The following is a 20,312-nucleotide window of genomic DNA, read 5'->3' as shown; positions in this document are numbered from 1 at the left end:
CCTACTTTACTGCAGCTCCAATCAGCTTTGCCAGCATCACCACGTTTTAGTCCGCTGCCATCCTTTGGAATACTGTAATGTAGAGTAGCCCGATAGTCTCCACCAAATATCAACACTCCCTGCAAGAAAACACTTAAGGTAAGTTCCAAATAAAGGCAACATTTCATGTTCCTCGCCGCAATAGGTGAATTTAATTGGAAAACCTCCGGGGACAGAAGATACCAAGAATGGGGATAACCAACCTTCGTTGAAACCAGAGCCAATTCACATTTTAATCACAAACTTCTTCTGAGCATACCACTTTGAACTCCAAAAGGCACAGATGTAAATTCAGGAGATGCAACGGTTCTTGTAGGCCAAAGGAGGCACACAGGCCTCCGAAGCAAGCACAAACTTTTTTTTCCTATCATTTGTTACCGAATCAAATTATACATGATGACCTTCACTAACAGGACTTCCATCCAGATATTTATACTTAAGTTCTTATGAACTCGAAAAAGCTACAGGTCTTACACAAGTGTTTAAAGTGCTTTTTAAAATTGTTTCTACAATCAGGAAGGGTATGCAACAGCAAAATGGGGCAAATTTAAACCTCATCATTCAAATTAATGTCAAATTAAAAAATTAAGAATTTTATGGTGTAATTCTTTTAAAATTAAATACAACCTTTGCTGTTCTTATGCTGATAATATGCCATTAAACTTTTAACTCAAATAATTTGGAGTTCCTTAAAATGCTAGTTAATCAGGAATACAAAGTGAAATAACCTGTTAAACCTTGACTCAATTCAAGAGTTCTTTCTAGTGTCCTCATTCAATGCTAAGCAAATGCTACATCATGAAGATCACCAAAACAGATCAACATTGCTTTCTTAGAACAAGCTATAAAAATATATATTCTATAAGGTTTACTATTTAAAAAAAAAAAGTCAAGGAAAATTTCTCAAGTTCAATAAACAAATGCTAGGTGGCTAAAAAAATCTCTGAGAATATGTGATGTACATATGATAAATAGTCATGATAGTGAAGGATCAAATTATTCCACACAGGATATTCAGTAAGTTCAGAAACAGTATGTTCAAAAAGTCTAACACAGACTTTGATTGTTTTTGTTTTATTCATAATTAAGCACATAGCTAAACAATGGGCTATCTGTGGTCTACCCACTACAGGTATTAAAAACAGATTGCTCATGTTGTCTGAGAGTAGCAGAGTACAATTAAAGAAATTTTTATTAGTTTTATTTTTCTCAAAACACAACTTTTAACTCCTGATATTAGTTCTCTAAATGAAATTTCAATGAATAATTATTCTATTTCTACAAAAATACAAATTCCCTAAATTTTCATCTGGAAAGCAATGCGAGTATTTACAACCGACTTTTCACTACTGTAAACATTTTAAGTTCATTCAACCCAACAATGACAAACTTTGTGACAATAGCTAGGGTTGTAAAACAACTTATATGTGCTAATATTTCAGTTTTAACAAAGTTATTATAAACTTACAAAATAGTACAGTATCAGTGAAAAATACAAGCCTGTAATGTCCTATACTTTAACTCCCTGACGATGCTAGGAACAAATGTTTTGCAAAATTTATGTACAATTACAATATAATAATGTACCAATAATTTTTCTCACTACCTCTCAGCTCAATTTACATTTCTGAATACATCATTTGTAGTCAACTACAACCATTAAAACACATCTTATGGTATTTTGGTAAATAATCATCCAATAAAGTCTTCCAGCTTGTTTCTTTGCAATAATTAAGCATCAGGTGCATCAACTATGCAATAAACTCACTATCTTAAGCTGTCTTACTCTTAATCGCACCTGCAAAATTATATTAGAAAAAAGCAAACTTTGTAAGAGCCAAGTTTACTGTTTGAGAAACTTTCCTCTAACTTCAGAGAACATATAAAAAAACACTTGTACCATTCACAGGGCTACTATCCACAACTGCTTGTAACAATAAGATATCTTAACACCTTGACCACTCTGTGCTTCTACTTGTGTCAATATGACAAATGTGAATTATTTTAATTTCATACTGGACATACTTTTACTCATTAAATATAAAAATGTGTGTGTGTATAAATATTTTGTGTTATGCTACAATAATATCCTTTCTGTGGCACTGTAATAACTGGTAAAATAAAAATATTTACAACCCCAATGATAATCACATTAAAATTTTTAACAAAATATCTCCTAACATGTATAAAAAGTTTTGAGCTATCTGTGCATGAACAAATATCAGGTCACCCCCATAAGTAATGTCTGAAAATTTAGTACAGAAAGTATAAGTATGTATATAAAAATGTTCAGACAACTAAAAGAAACTAAACCAACTTCACTTTTTCAGATATTAATCAAATAAACCATTATGAAGATGGATTTGTCTGATGAGTTTAAAAAGGCAATAGTGCAGCAGAAACTACACAAAACATTCAAGGTGTTTACTTGGCAGAATCTCTCAATGAAAGAAAATGTCGAAGGTGGTTTCAGAAGTTCAGATCAAATGACTACAGCTTAAGTGATAAGCCATGTTCAGGTCATCCTGCCGAGTTTAATGATGACTTGCTGCTGACTCCAATTGATGAAGATTGTGCTGTAACAGTTAAAGAACTAGCACAGAAACTTAATTAAACCCATTCAACAGTTCACTGTTATCTGCAATAGCTTGGAAAGGTGTCGAAACTTGAAAAATGAGTCCCCCATGATTTGACAGAAGCCAACCTTCTCTGCACTCTCTTGAATATAACTCTCATTTTCTGGACATGTTAGTAACTGGAGACGAAAAATGGATATTTTAAAAAAATGTTAAGCACTGCAGACAATGGCTCAGTGCAGGTGAACTGGCTAAAGGACATCCCAAAATGGACCTCCACTCCAGGAAATTCTTGTTAAGCATTTGGTGGAATATTGTTGGTGTGATCCACTTTGAGTTGTTGCTACTCAGTGTAACGATTACATAAGACTTCTGTTGTCAACAGTTAGAGCTCTTGAATGTTGCACTGAAAGAAAAGAGGTCTGCTTTGATCAATCGCAAAGGTGTTGTGTTACATCAGGATAATGCACATTCTCATACAGCAAGGATCACATCTGCAAAGGTTGAAGAGCTAGACTGGGAAAAACTTCCACATCCTCCTTATTCTCCAGACCTTGGCCCATCTGATTATCATCTATTCCACAGTTTGCAGAACTATCTTGATGGAAAAGAACTTGGAACACATGAAAATGTCAAAACTACCCTCTCTACATTCTTTTCCTCCAAACCCCAAGAATTTTATAGAAGTGGCATTCAGAAGCTTGCAAATCATTGGCAGAAAGTAATTAATAATAATTAATTAACTAACATTAAAAGGATTTTTATATGCAAATACGGCTCGTTTGGGTTGAGAAAATATTTTACATAGAAGAGCGAACTTCGCTGATTAAAAGGATTTGAAATCCTTTCTCTTCTTCTGAACTTAAAATTGGACATTACTTAATGAATGACCTGATACTTAAATTAGGAAATACTTGGATGCTCTTATCTACTGAGTGTTAAATCATGAAAAATAAAATATTTGCATATTGTACGAAATGTTGTCAGTAAAACAAGAAACCCATGATTTATATTTTGGCTAAAGAAAGTTTCAGGTTAATACAAAATTAAATAAGCTACAGTAATTTTGTGAATGTACACATATTTTATAATAATCTTCAAAGAACCATGATCACCTAATATGCTCCAAAGCCCAAAACAAGTGCTTTAGAAACATGAATCAATATTACTATTTTAAATTTCATTTATTCTCAGAAATTTCTCCACTCAGAAGATTTCAAATTCTGACCACATTTTAACCAATAGTAATTATCAATGTATTGAATTTTATTTAATAACACAAGAGTGAATAACAATTAAAAAGTGGTCAAGTTGTTAAACACAGATTATGTTCTCTCTTTAGTAACTTTAGCATTTTATATTACAAGCTCTTGTACAAAAAAAATCACTGGCACCATACTTCTGTCAAAGAAACCAGTGTCTTGATACAATTTCTTACTACTTCCAATCAAATGTCACCCAAAACAGTCCAGCAGTAAAGGCATCGGACTGTAGAAGATGGGTATGGAAAAATGTAATAGGCAATAACAACACCTGTGTAAGTTCCTTCCAGCGAATGGCTTCGGAGAGTAAGTGAAACTCCACAAAAGCAAACCCCCGGGATGCACCTACACGAGTATGCACAGAGTAGTACAAATATGATTAGTTTAATACATCACAGATGACTGACATAAATTTCACTCCAAGTTTTTCTTGTCTGTCATGGCTTTTTTCTTTCTAATTTTTGGAAATAAATATTAAAAGAACTAATAAATTCAAACCTACACCTGCCTTTTATATAACTGAAATTTATACATGACTGTGCAAACATTAAACAATTTTACACATCAATAGTTTAATACCTTAAAGAGCAAGTGAGCTTTGCTGAATTCCACATCCTGCATAACTTCTTGAAATACAAACTTTTCTGCTTTAAGTTCTACAATACCACATACTAAATAAATTATTAAAAAATATACTCAAATGTAAGCTTAAACAAAAATCCTATTCCTTCAGTTAATTATAATACAATTTTGAGCAGAACAGAGGAGTAACAAAACCATCAGGATGCAAAGTAAACACTTACTAAATTTGAATCTTCTTGATAAAACCCAATGAATACAAAATGAAGAGAAATTATTTTTCCAATGCTTCCTAACTGGAATGTTTGAAACGCTAACAAGACAACAGTAATTAATTTTTTTCACGTATAAATTTATTACTTTGGTCATCATCATTAGAATTTGAGTTTTGGTCAAACAATGATTTATTAATCCTAAACCCTTTTCCAACAGGCTCACTAAAAAATACCAAGTCCATGTACTCATTATCATTTGTTAAGTGTTTATATTATAATTTTTAATATATTACAAGTATCTTTACAAAATTTTATAAGACTTTGGGAAAACATTACAACTCTTTTCTACACAAAAACTCAGATTTTTCAATGGAGTATTTTTACTAAAGATTTGTTTGTGAATATATTCAACCTGTTTCATTACCAGTCTGGTTTTATATTATGCTTAAAAATACTATTCTTTATCCCAAAATATATCAAATTTTCTTTGTGTAATCCTTAAAACATCCTAAATACATTTCAAAAGGTTTGTTTTTAGTAAAACTTTATATTTTATTTTCTTTACCCTTACTCTATACTAGCCAACCTTGTATAGTTTAACATACCTCATAACCAACAGAATAAAAATACAAATTACCCTTTTTATCTTTCTGGGATTATTTCAAATGGTAACATAAAACTACATTCATCTATTCTAAATATCTTTAAGCTTATAACAGTGTAGATCTATTTATAATTAAATTTTGTTTTACTATCCTTTGAACTGTGTAACTTATATCCACCCCATTATAAGTTGTAAATCACTTTGGAAATGTTGGGCTAGCATTAAACTATTGAATTACATGACCCACGAGTTACCCCAAGCTGCTTACTTGCATGCCTCCATAACTCATAAAAGTTTATTAATTAGTTATTTTACCTACTGTAACCTAAAGAGATACCTATTTTTAGATTTTAATTACTTTCATTATAATAAATAAAGAATACATATGAAAATCAAGAAACAAGGTTTTGTTTTTTTTGTCAACTACTGATGACACTTAACCCTACTTTATATACTAATGGTAACAGCACACTAAATTATTATTTAATCAAATAATGCACCAAGGAACATAGAATAAAATGCAATAAACAAACAATATTCTATAACTATCACATTTCTTCTGACTTTCTAACTATGAAACAGTGAGTTGTTACAAATTCATCCATGCTAGTCAATATCTTTTCCAAGGGAATGAAACTTTAACTGAAAAAGAAACTGACAATTCTCTGCTCAGAAAACTACATTATATATCACTTAACAGATGAAACCTTGGCCTTTTATTGGTTATAAATAATATATAATTAAACATGAAATAATCTTTTAACAAATCCTGAAAGAGATGACAACAGGGGAGTGTAGCAATGGGTGGTATGATTTTATATTTGACAACTCTGCATCCAAAAAAGATCAAAAGCTACAAAAAATATTCTTTGTTTGAATGATGCTGATTTGATGGCATGTATTTTTCATTAAATTTCATACTTGTTTGAGAGGAGGGAGGGATAATAAATTACGGAAGAGGGATTACTAGAGAAAAATATCATTTCTCACATTAGGGGAAATTTAGGATTTTGTTTAATATTGCCTTGTAGAATTAAGAACTTAAAACTATATACCATTAAGGTATGGATTATTAGTTATGATTTTATGCTATGCTAACAAACAAAAAGTACTTCAAATTTTTAATGTAAGTCACCAAAGCCTTGGGATGTGGACTGTAAAGGTTGCATGTGCAGAAAGGATTAAGGATTTTTAATGTTACAAAAACTTTGTCACATGGGCTGTAAAAGATGTTTGTGCAGAAAGGGTTCAGGAAATGTTTAATATTACCACACACACACACACACTGTTTTTACTGATTTCAGGCAAAGCTGCATGAGGATTAGTGATATAAAGCCATCCCTAATTTTGAAGTGACAGACTAGAGCAATTAAAGTAATAAAAAACACCCACTACCAACAACTGGGTTATGTTTTTCTGACCAAGTAATGGATTTGTCATCCTTGTATTGATTCTGTAGCCCCAAAGTGCAAAGCACAATTATTATGTTTTCAGTAACATGATAAAACAATAAAACCCCATATCAACAGATGAGGATGCTAAGCAGCAAGCCACACCAGGATCCTACAAACTGGCACTGAGAAATGTTACAAATTTCACAACAATGACTGCAAAACTGATATGATCAAACTTTGCAAACTGAAACCTATATTATCACCTAGTATGATAAAACAAGTTCTAAACTGTTTCTCCTACAAAGAAAAACAGTAAATAAAACCTGTCATTTATCAAGAACTGAGCAAACTTACCAACTGTGCATGTTTTTTGTGTGCATTAAGAAAAAAAAAAGATTCTCACAATTTTCTTTTAACACAAAAATAAAAGAACTATGTTCAAACTTAAAATTGAGGAAGGATATAAAATGTAAAAACCAGCTTATGTCAAATAATTAAAAAAATCAAAATTGGCAAGTGAGAAGTGAAGCTATACTGTCAAACCATGAAATAGAATGAATATCAAAGTTATTTCTAAAATGCAAAATATTTATATCTAATCCCTCTAACATGTGAGACTTCATAATTTCAATGACTTTTTTTTGTCTTTGGCAAAATTTATAAAACATTTTCAACATTTATAGAAAGTTAAACAACACTCAAATTCTGTTGATTAGTCATATGAAGAACTAGAATGAGGTAAAACCAACACTGTGTCTTTTAAAAACATCTATTAAACACAAAAATGTTCACAGCTTAACTACAAATTTCACATACAAGACTTTTGAAAGTTGCATAAAAATTTAAGCAGTTTATCTATCTTAGCCTGAACTAACTTTCTTAACCATTCTTTAATGTGATAAAATGCACTGTTATTTTATTAATTGTTACACATTTTACCTACTGACATACTGCCAAACAGGGTTAAGTAATGGTTGTAACAATCATTAAAATAGTTAAGAAAAACAACTCTTATGATTTCAACACTGTAATGCCACCAAAATAATAGCATAATTCAATATAAAATTACTCCTGAATACAAAACTTTATTTAGAGTATATTATTACAATTAACTGGCAAAAATTTCAACTTCCAGCAAGAGGAAAATTAAAGAACAGGATAATTAACATAAAATTTTCAAAATTTTAAAAACTACTGTACCAAACTATAATCTGGGGCACAAAAAGAAAGTAATATGCAAAACCACCACATACAATTTATGTAACTAATCACTTTGTGAATAGCCATTCCATCTGCAAAACTAACACTTTAGTGTTTATAAAATGGTCGCAATACAGTAAAAGAAAACGACAAGCGTTGATACACTACTAAGACCTATATCTAGAATCCAAAGAATAGTTTCACCAATTTGTTACAAAACAAAATCCAATGCAACCTGCACAAATGTCTATATGAATAAGAAACTGGCATTCAGTGACACTATTGCTACTGTATAGTCAAAATTGTGAATATCAAAACAGCAGCTTTAATGTAACATTGTTATGAAATTTTATTGAAAACTGTAGAAAATAACTATCTACTCACTGTTTAAGACAAAGTATCAAAAAGGTCATAATGTTAAACACATTTCTCACAAAGGAAAATACCTATATTTACCAAATTAGAGAGATTATACTAATTGCAAATAAGAAGTCTCTGTAATTGTTTTTAAAAACAGAGTGTTGGTATATTTTACACACCTGCAAATTATTTCCAATTGCATAGTTTGATATGAAAGTCTACACATGTCCCAAGGAAAAGCCATGACAATGACAACAGCAAGTGGCACTCAGAGAAGCATGTTAATTTCCAGGCAGAGGCCAAAGGAATGGTTCTCACCTGTATCTTTGTACTTTTTCCTCATAAGACGAACATCTTTAGGTTCAAGACCATAACAAGTCACTTCATTTCTCAGCTACAAACAAAAAACCAAATAATACCATCAAAAATGAAGTTTATTGTTAAAAATCTGAACAATATAAAATAAAGTGCTTCACATTCCTTACCATTTAAACATCAACACTATGCTCAAAAACAAATTATATTGCATAATTCAACATTTTAATTTCAACTGCTTTTGTTAAGAGCAAAAAACTGATGTTTTTTGGCAGAAAGATAAAATCTCTACTATTAGTTACAGCTGACCAGTTTCAGTAACAGTTTCCATCACTACAATTATAATTATTTGAAAATAGAAATTTATAAACTTTCCATCCTCATACTTACAATTTGTAAATGTAAAACAGAAAGCAGAAAATATGCAACCTTTTTTTTATTTCTAACTCAAGTAGTTTAAGAATGGTAAATTGTAAATTGTTTATGTCATAAACTTTAAAATTCAATTTCCTAACTAATGTCATAAATATCTGAAAGCTTAGACTACATCTTCTTTTCTTGTGCAATCTATATGATGTAATACTGTTTCTAATTCCTTGAATGGTTTGTTACATTTCTAAGTATTAGCTAGTATCTCACAAGGTTATCTAAACTTATCTAATTAATCACTTTTTGATTGTCCATTCAATCTTTATATCTCTATTTATGCCAGTAGTTACTTTTTTATCAAATAGTATCTCAGGAGGTTCTCTTGAAATTGTGTCTTCAAATAATTTCTAAAAGGAGTACAAGTATAATTTTTAAAATTTGATATAGTAAGACAAATACTGTCTACTAATGTTACATTTACAAATGGGAAGGGTATATATTGTTAAATTTCAATTTTGATGACATTAAGATGCTTGGAGATTATATTACTGTTCAATAAGCATGTTGCACTGCAGCATAATTTGCAGCTACAAAGCTCAGTGATTTTTATTTCACTGTAAATTTAACAATAACAATTTACATTCAGAAATATTCAAGTGGTTATAAAGCTTCATGTTTTAAGTATGTCTTTTAGATACGATGACATTTATAAGTTAAATTTTATTAATTATAAAATGACCATATTAAATTCCTCCAAGTTTAGCTTTCAGTCAACTTCAAAAGATAAGTTTTAAACATATATCACTTCACTTTATATGCAACAGATTTTTATCATAAACTGTATCAAGTAAAATTTGTTTTTCTAAAATCTTTTGCACAATTCTTAGGATTTTTTCTAATAGTAAATTTTCTTAAGCACCAGATTTTGCATTTTGGGTAAAGAATGGAAAACAAATTACTTTGTAAGACAATTCTCAAGTTTTGTTATACTCAGCACAGAAATGGACTACAACTAATTATATTTTAGTTTTAAAAGATATAGAACTTAACATGTAGTTATGGTAAACCACTACCAAACTAATCAATAATTATCTTCCAGTTTAGTACTTATCTAACTTCTTGGCATGCCAAATTATATTTCGTAAGAATAATCTGTAAACCTAACAGTTCTTTAAACAAAATACGAATGTTTGTATACAATGATAATACAACAAAGCACAGTTCAGAATTTTTACAAATCATTTTTCAATACTGCAACAGCATCTTCAGACACATAGTTATGTATATACAAAAGATAAATACATATAGAAGATGTTAGATTCACCATTTAAAAGTTACACAAAAAGGTACAAGTTGCACACACCACAATTACTTAAGAATAGAAACATTTAAAATAACCAGTTTAAGACTTTCAACAGAGTTTTATAAAAACACAAAAAGATGCCATAACTCAAGTTAAATGAGGTAATCTAAAAGTATAAAAAAATATTACCACAAACATAATTTTGTACATGCAGACACTTCCTAGTGCACATGCTAACAATTATGTTTCCTGGAACTTTTGATGATAAAAAGCTGTAGGAAGACTTAACTTGTCAATACTGAGGTCTGAAATGTCATTGTTTTACTACAGGAATTTTAATTTAAGTTTAATCCAAGTCCTTATCAAACAATATTAACTATTAGATTTTTCTGTACAGTATCCTATGAATTTCTAACTAATAATAATAGGAAATGAGAAATGAAAGAATAATGATGTTAAGTTATTCCATATTCTTTTGTACAATATACTTACATCGCCCTCTGTAATATGAGGAGCTAATCCTCTGACCATTATGGTATTATTTGGTATTTCTTCTCGCCAGTCCCGCTCACGAGAATAGTCTCTATCTCTGTCTCTTTCTCTTGATCTCTCTCTGTCTCTTTCTTTCTCATAGTCTCTATCCCTGATGCGGTCTCTAGCTCGATCTCGATGCCCTCTGTTCCTTCCTCTTCTATCATCACGATCTCCTCTATCACTAAAGCTGTTGTAGCCAATATTTCTTCTGCTATTGTAATTACGTTCCATTTCATTATATTCTTCTTTACCAAGAAAACCATCCCTAAAACTTTCCTCCAAACCACATGAATCAAAGAAACCCTAAATTGGAAATTTGGGAAATCATCATCATAAGAGCTGTTTTTTTATTATACACATTTAATTACATAAAAACAACATTAAAATGACAAATATGTTGTGTTTGAAGTGGATTTACCATTTCTAAAATATCTTTGCCATTCAGGATGTGCAAAGTCTACTGAAAATTAAAATTATTTAGGCAACACAAACTACTAAGCTATTACAGACATTCCACAAATATCAAACAGTAAGTTAGTCTTAAAAATTAGCTGTGCCAAAATTGCTTGGATTACAATGCAGAAAGGCTTCTAACAACATTCCTATACTCAATGACAAAATATGTCTAGATGTCTTCATACAACACATCAAAGTAAAGGAAAAAGTTTTATCATGAAGCTAAACATAAGATTACATCTTTTGATATGGTGAACAATGTAGAAACCATTGTTATACATCAACGATTTAATATACAAAGTATACAAGAAGTAGATACCTTGATGTGGAATTTATGGAACAGACCAAAGATAATTTGAAACTTTCAGAAAAGACACCTTTAACAAGTTTTGAAGGTAACAATAACCTAATTATAGGTTTTTAGAAGTAATAATTTTTGTGGTTACGAAAAAAGATAGGTATATTAATAATATGAATGAACATGTGTGAAATAAAGTACAAAACATTAAAGCAAGACAACTAACAACATCAGTATAAAAAAAAATATATTAAAGTATATCAATCTACCCTGGTATTTTTTACTACAATGACAAAATTTTAGTCTTACATATAAAATTTTATTAAACTACTTATTCCAACTGAAATAGCATATAATCTTAGTTAATAATCCATATGTTAATAGTATACAAGTTTTAAGTTCTTAATTCTACAACACAATATTAAAAAAAAAATCCTGAATTTTCCCTATTGTGACATTTTCTCACGGCATATCATCAAATCCACCACTCCTTGAAAAAGTATAAAACTAAATGTAAATTACTCTATTATAAAACTGTCATTGCTCAGATAAACCACATTTTAGTCTTCAACCCTGTTTAGTTACAAAGCTATTAAATAAAAATTTAGAACCCTCCTGCCACATCCTCTCTTTCATATTTTATAAATAGTTCACTCTCACGTTTAATTATGTATTACTTACAACCAACAGAATCTCAAGGTTTTCACCCATCAAACAACGTGTTGTATAACATTATTTTCTGAATAGTTAAAGGTTAATTTTACACAGAGTAAGAGCAGTGTTCCCATGGGAAAGTTAACAGATAGCTTGGATGAATTTGTAACAATTGTTACCACAGTTAGAAAGCCAGAAAATTTTTGAGATGTAAGGAAACTTGCAACAAGAATAAAAACCATAAAGATAGCACAAGACTCATGAAAACACAAAATTCAGCCATTGCAGAGCATGAGATGTCAACTGGACACATAATAAACTGGGAGAAAACTAGAATCATCGATACAGGCAAATTCTAGAAGACAAGAAAAATCAAAGAATCATTTTATATTAACATTATTAAACCTTCACTAAACAGAGATTCCAGATTAAAGGTGAGTAACCTGTGGCTGTCATTGGTTGAATATACAGGAAATCTCTCCTCCAATCAAAAACAGTGATAATCCAACCAATCATAACATGCTCTCCACAATCCACCAAAACACTATAAAAGACTGACACCTACACACACACACTGACTTGAAGACGAAAGGCGGAAGACTTTCGAAACATCCTCTACATTTGTGTCTCCACAACAGGCAGTTGCCGTCCATTCTACGTTTCATCATGAATACTCTGCCTAAACAATCTATCAAAGTCTTATTTCTTGCTTTTCATGTTAGTTAAGATTAGATTAACTAAAATAACTAATAATAAAATAATGTTTCACAAAGCACACACGAGCTGCTTTTACCAGCTCAATAGCATATCGTCAGCTGCATGTTCCTTGAGTGATTTACAATTTACAAGATCGTGACAGTAGTTAGTCAGGTTCAAAGGGAAATAAAACAATAAAATTTAACTATAAGTAGATGTATGCTGTTACGAACTTAATAATAATTACAATAAATGATTGTGGTTTTATATTACAATATGAAGTCATTAGAGAAAGAAAAAGTTAATTTAAATTTATTTCGATTTTGTTTTTGGTGGTTGAGAGGTTGGTCAGATTTATAATTCCCATTTGGGGTAATGTTAAAGGAAATAATAAAACATCAATAAAATAATAATTATATACAATTGTATAATGTTACAAGATTTGAACTATTTAGACTAAACATTTGTGGTTTTGTGTTATAATGTGTAGTCATTTTACAACAAAAACTATTCATTTTAGCAAATAAACCACAAAAAACAATTGGAATTTTTAATTACCAATGTTCAGATTTAATTATTCTAACAACAAACTATATGCATGTTTCAAATAGTATAATACTGACAGTTTGCATGTAGTTTCAATTTTACCATTTGATGTCCCATCCCTTGCTGTCTTTATGTACAACAATGTTAATATAGTCTCACATGAATTTTATCTTATGTAGACTGAAATTATTTTGAAACATTATCTATAAGCCTAAATTCAATGACTTGTTTACCTTTATGAGGCTATAATGGCAAAATGTTGGTGTAAATAAAACCAATTTTATTTCCAGAGTAACAAGTCATGTTTAATTTATTAAAAATGAACACAACTCTCTAGTGTGCATTAAAAACTTTATACATTAAAATATTCTTCGGAAAGTTTACCTCATCACAATTGTATGATCCATCACCTTTGTCACGTCTTCTGTCATACCTTTCTCGATGTCTATGTCTGTTGTATCTCCGATTTCTAAAAGTAGTATATTTCATATTTCAATGAATACATCACAAAAACAATCACCACATACTTGTTCACAGCATTACCTATTTACTATTTTCTGTCATACTGCAATGAATTTAATATTTCTCTTACAAAAAGTACTTCTATGAAAAGCATATTACTATGGTTAGTAACAGAGCTGGGTAATTCGTGCACTTTCCTAACTAAGTATAGTCACAAGGCTTAGACAGTTGGAAAAATCAAAAACAGTGATAAAAGAAAATACTAATTTTGATTAGCAAAAATTTTTGAGTTGTAACACTAACTGATTAAGATGAACACCTTTCTAACATAATTGTAAATAACATCAATATTTGTTACTGAGAAAGTTATAGTAATTAGTAACAGTAATAACTGGAAACATGAATTTTAATTTATTATGTTCATGACAGAAATAATTTAATTTTAATTCTAATTAATCAAGTTGCCAACATTAACTTCTAACATAAAATTAAAGGAAGTTATACTTTGTCATTTTTGTAATTGTGGATCTATAAAATAAACCAGTTCACACTCTTGCATGAGTTTCAGAAACTTCATGACAGTCCCAAATAATGTTAGTTCAGAATTTTTAACTACTAAAATTACTTATGCCAGAATTGGATTCTTGCTAAGTTCATGGAAAATTAAAAGTGTAATTTTCACATTAAGTGCAAAGCTACTTAGAAATATCTTTATATATGTATAAACTGTTTCAATAACTATGCAGTTTAACATGATATATGAAAAAGGATTTATCAGAAAATACAAAACAAACTTACAACAGGTTAGAAAAAAAACATTAACAATTACAAAGCATCTGTGGAATGACCTCATACTACATTTATCACTAAACAGCACAGACTAACTACAGTTCTGTACAAAACAACACTCTGATTTATATAAACATCATTACAACAACATTTCTGGAACATGTGATCTGGAGAAATGCAAAGAATTAATCCAGTAACAAAAACATACAACTATAATGTGTAGACAGCTGGACAGCACACCTTATATTTCAGGGTTTCTAAAAACCTTTGCCTATAGTATTACAAATTACTGACCAATACAGTAACGTTTGGTTTGAATTTTGCGCAAAGCTACATGAGGGCTATCTGCGCTAGACGTCTCTAATTTAGCAATGTAAGACTATAGGGTTGATTGATTGATTGATTGATTCAGTGTTTTATGGCACAAAGCAGCGAGGCTATCTGCGCCAGACATTCGGTAAAAATGTAAAAAAAAATAAAAAAATGTGGTAATAGACAAATGGAAATGAAGGTAAAACAAAAAAGTATAAAACCAATGTTGACACCTAGTCTACAATGTTAAGATAGAAGGCAGAGTAAAAGAAGTTGTAAAGTACTTACTCCAGCAAAAAGGTAATGATCATAACCCGCCAGGAAGACTAACAGGTAAGTTCAAGAACCACCGTCAGTCACCTGAAGTTGGTCTTTCCAGTCCTGGTTCCGGGTTATGTGTCATAGCAACCGGTATCAAAATGTAAAAGAATAGAAGTTTTAAAAGATACATAGCAAAATTGTAACAATGAGTAGCCAAATGTCCAGTAAAAAGATAAAGTCAAGTAAATGGAGTAAAATTTGTAAAAGTAAATGAAGGTAAAAACAAAACAGCAATTAAAACAGAAAATAGTGTAAAAACCAATGGTGACATCCAGTCTTCAAAGTTGTAAAATATTTACTCTAGCAAAATGGTAATGATCATAACCCGCCAGGAAGACTAACAGGTAAGTTCAAGAACCACCGTCAATCACCTGAAGTTGGCCTTTCCAGTCCTGGTTCCGGGTTATGTGTCATAGCAGCTATTATGAAAATGTAAAAGAATAAAAGTTTTAAAAGACACTCCACAAAATCGTAATAATGAGTAGCCAAATGTCCAGTAAAAAGATAAAAGTCAATTAAATGGAGTAAAATTTGTAAAAGTAATTGAAGATAAAAGCAAAACAGCAATTAAAACAGAAAATGGCGTAAAAACCAATGTTGACATCCAGTCAACAAAGTTGTAAAGGACTACCTGTAGCAGAATGGTAATGATCATAACCCGCCAGAAAGACTAACAGGTAAGTATAAAAACCACCGTCAGTCACCTGAAGTTGGTCTTTCCAGTCCTGGTTCCGGGTTATGAGTCAATATGGCCAGTACTAAAAGTTAAGTAGTAAAAGTGTGAAATGATATGCAGCAAAGTATAATAACAACTCGCCAGAACTACTAACGAGTAGTTCAAACAGTAGCGTTAGTCACCTGAAGTTGGCCTTTCCAGTCCTGGTGTCGAGTTATTTAATGTTCTGGCCATTGTCCAATGTCAAATTGAATGAGAGAGATTAAAACTGTAAAAAAGGAACCACAATTAAAAAGGTGTAATGAATAAATATGCAACACTTAAATGAGATTAAAAAGATTAATGGCCATTAAAAAATTAAAAACATTATCAAGGTGGACAGAGTCACCATCACCAATAACTCTGTCCAATGTTACAGACTGACCCTGGGAAAAAATATGTTTAAAATATTGCTGTCGTTGAGAATTGTAACAATGGCAAGAAAGTAAAACGTGGCTGATAGTGATTTGAGTGTTACACAAACTACACATTGGTGCATCAGTTCCAGATAAAAGAAAATGATGAGTTAAAAAACTGTGACCAATGCGTAGCCTAGTGAGAATGACTTCCTCCTTCCGAACTTTAGAGAAGCTAGATGGCCAAAGTCCAATTTTGGGTTTGATTTGAAAAAGTTTATTGTCGCGTTGCTCACTCCAAGTGGACTCCCAGCTGGCACGGAGCCGAGCCTTGAAGACAACCCCCTAGTCCATGTACGGAATAGGCATAGGAGTGATGGTGCTGAAGCAGACATATTTAGCTGCCATGTCTGCAAGCTTGTTCCCACGAATACCAACATGGCCTGGTATCCAGAAAAACTGGATTGAAGTAGCTGCTAATGAGAAATGGGCCAGTCGGTTTCGGATATCAGCAAGAATAGGATGTGAGCTAACGTGTAGCGATTCCAAGGCAAGTATAGAACTAATCGAATCAGTATAAATAGTGCAGTTGGAGTACTGCTCAGCTGCAATATGATCCAGGGCAAGAGATATGGCATACAGTTCAGCAGTGAACACAGAAGCTGTAGAAGGGATTCTGCGCACAACTACTGACCAGTAGCAAACCATAGCAGAGTCCACTGAATTACCTGATTTGGAACCATCTGTATAAATGGGAACTGAATGATTCTTTGAAAGATATTCATTGAATAAAAGACGGTACTTCCAATCTGGAGTATCTGCCTTTTTTAGGTGACTGAAAGAAAGGTCACATTTGAGGGCTGTAATAAGCCATGGTGGGATGGGCCGACCTGTGGAATCTGCAATGTTATCCAAGGACAGACCCAATTCATCCAATTGCGCCCGGATGTGAAGGCCAAACGGAGCAATGACAGATCATCTGTTCTGAAAAAGTACTGCCCACCGAGGAAGGAAAACACATTTCCAGGTGAGATGCTTTGGTAAGGAATGAAGTTTCGAAGTATATTGTAAAGATAGTTGCAAACGGCAAAGGTGTAGAGAAGGTTCATGAGATTCAATGTATATACTTTGAACTGGAGAGGTACGGAAAGCCCCAGTGCAGAGTCGAAGTCCTTGGTGATGAATGGGGTCCAGCATCTTTAAGGCCGAGGGTCTGGCAGAGCCATAGACCACTGATCCATAATAATCGAGTTTCGATCTAATGAGAGCACGATATACCTTTAACATTGAACAGCGATCTGCCCCCCAACTGGTAGAAGAGAGAACACGGAGGATGTTCAGTGCTCTTGTGCATTTGACCTAAAGCTGCTTTAAGTGTGGTATAAACGTCAGTTTACAATCAAAGATAAGCCCCAAGAACTTGGTCTCCGGGTCCACTGGCAGCAAAACTTCACCGATATGAAGTTCAGGATCAGGGTGAATACCCCGTCGACGGCAAAAGTGCATGCATACAGTTTTGGAAAGAGAGAAATTAAAGCCGTTCGCCAGAGTCCACTTCCGTACGCAATTGAGGGCGGTTTGTAGTTGCCGCTCAATATATCTCATGTTTGATGACTGACATGAGATGTGAAAGTCGTCAACATACAGCCCATTTGCAACAGTGAGAGGGAGTTGTTCAGTGATGGCATTTATCTTTATACTGAAGAGTGTAACATTCAATACACAGCCTTGAGGGACTCCAAGTTCCTGTTCAAAAGAACGGGAAAGTGTCGAACCCACACAAACTTGGAATCTCCTGTCCATTAAAAAATTTTTAATAAACATGGGTAGATGGCCACGTAACCCATATGTATGGAGGTCTCACAAAACGCCATACCTCCATGTTGTGTCGTAAGCCTTCTCTATGTCAAAGAATATTGATACAAGATGTTGGTGGTTGAGAAAGGCTTCTCTGATAGATGTTTCAAGACGAATTAGGTGGTCTGTGGTGGAGTGCTGTCGACGGAGCCCACACTGGGTGGGCGAGAGGAGGTTGTTTGATTCAAGGAACCAAACAAGACGAGCATTAACCATCCTTTCTAATGTCTTACAGAGACAGCTTGTCAAAGCAATTGGACGGTAGTTTGAAGGAATCTTGGGATCTTTCCTGGCTTAGAGAAAGGTAAAATAATAGCCTGGCGCCAGGCATCAGGAAAAACATTCTCCTGCCAGATCCGGTTGAAAACAATCAGAAGGACATCAAGAGAAGCAGGAGATAGATGGTGCAGCATGTCATAATGAATATCATCAGGTCCAACAGACGTACTGGCAGACTGATGAAGGGCCATTTTTAGTTCCACCAGGGTAAAGGGACAATTATAGTCAAAGAAACAGTCAGTTTGAAAGGAAAGAGGTGATCGCTATGCCCGAGTCTTGATGGCCAGGAAGGTGGAGGAACAAGCAGAAGTGCTAGATACCCGGCAAAAGCTTTCACCTAGTGTTAGCATGTTCCGAACATCAGTCACATCCTGACCATCAGAGAGTAAGATCGAGAGGGGGACAGAATTGTAGTGCCCATTAACCTTTCGAATCCTGTCCCATATGATCTTGGAATTGGTTGTAGAAGATATGCTGGTTGTGAACTTAATCCAAGATTCCTTCTGGCTTTGACGTCTTACCCACCTAGCATGTGCACAGGCCCGTTGGAAAGCAACCCGGTTTGAAAGTGTGGGATATCTACGAAAAGTATCCCAGGCCGGCTTTTGAGCTTTCCGTGCTAAGTGGCAAGCAGGATTCCACCACGGACGAGAATGTCGAGGAAAACGTGTCGAGGTTTTAGGAATACACTGAGCAGCTGATTTACAATGGCAGGATCAAGTTCTGCGAGAGCAGTGAAAGTGGACCAGTCTGCCTGATCCAGCTTCCACCAGGGCACGCGGGTAGGGTGGCATCGACCATGGCCAGTCTCTCTCAAAAGGATCGGAAAATGATCGCTGCCTAGTGGATTACTGTCAACCCTCCATGAAAAATGGGAGAATAATGAAGGGGAGCAAACTGAGAGATCAATAGTGGTAAAGGACTGACTAAGTGCATGAAAGTAAATGGAAGAACCAGTATTGAAAAGAGAAAGATTGTGATCAGAGAGCATCCGCTCTACAGATCGGCCCCTCCCATCAATAATAGCACTTCCCCAGAGGGGATGATGTCCATTAAAATCCCCTAGGATTAGAAATGGAGATGGCAACTGTTCAACAAGAGTATCAAGATCTGATTGATCATATGTCTCTCCAGGGGACAGGTACAGAGAACAAACAGTGATGGTATGACCCAAGGAAACACGGATGGCTACAGCCTCCAAGGGTGTGTTGAGTGACAAAGACAGGGTGGGCACGTGTTGATCAACCAACAGTGCCACCCCTCCATGTACTCGACCATCACACAACCTGTCATTTCTGTACAGAGAAAACTGCCGAATGGAGACAGTATCAGCAGTTTTGAGAAATGTTTCTTGTAAAGAAAGACAAACAGGATGGTAGGAAGCAATCAGCATTTTGATATCATCCAGATTAGAACGTAAACCTCGACAGTTCCATTGTATCAAGGTGGCCATTTTTAAGAACGGGTAGGTGAAGTGGCTGGAGAACCCTTCGGTTTACGACCACATCTTTTTTTCTTTACTGTCTTTAGTCGGAGGAGGTCTATCAACCTCCATGGATCCTGCTCTGGGTCGGGTGGGCAGGTTTTGTTGTTGGAAGGGGAATCCAGTGACTGAGGACGCGAACAAATAATTGTTTTGTCTCTTGTGGTGGGAGAAAAGATGTATCAGAAGAAATGCCTGTATTTGAAACTGAAGGACGTGGATCTTGAGGTTTGTTGGAAGGTATGGGAGGAACAGAGATGGGTGTGGAAGTCGATTGATCAACCTTTTTAACCACGGAGGTCAAAAGGCTTTTCATTTGTTTTGAAAATGATTCTCTT

General features: G+C 33.3%; 1 protein-coding gene across 4 annotated transcripts in view; it reads right to left on the bottom strand.

The window, feature by feature from the left end:
• Window positions 1–20,312, bottom strand: part of LOC143235116 (RNA-binding protein 5-like) — a 49,462-nt gene that overhangs the window by 16,249 nt on the left and 12,901 nt on the right. For all 4 annotated transcript variants that reach the window (XM_076472944.1, XM_076472940.1, XM_076472942.1 and 1 more), the window contains exons 3-7: window positions 13,785–13,869; window positions 10,709–11,053; window positions 8,548–8,623; window positions 4,149–4,222; window positions 6–119 (exon numbers count right to left, since the gene is read on the bottom strand). In XM_076472944.1, coding sequence (XP_076329059.1) covers window positions 6–119; window positions 4,149–4,222; window positions 8,548–8,623; window positions 10,709–11,053; window positions 13,785–13,869 — 694 coding nt within the window. The remainder of the gene's footprint in view (window positions 1–5; window positions 120–4,148; window positions 4,223–8,547; window positions 8,624–10,708; window positions 11,054–13,784; window positions 13,870–20,312) is intronic.

This window comes from Tachypleus tridentatus, chromosome 12 (assembly GCF_004210375.1).
Source record: "Tachypleus tridentatus isolate NWPU-2018 chromosome 12, ASM421037v1, whole genome shotgun sequence".
Classification (NCBI taxonomy): Eukaryota; Metazoa; Arthropoda; class Merostomata; order Xiphosura; family Limulidae; genus Tachypleus; species Tachypleus tridentatus.
The sequence above is the reverse complement of the archived record's forward strand: the minus strand, read 5'-3'. Positions and strand labels throughout refer to the sequence as shown.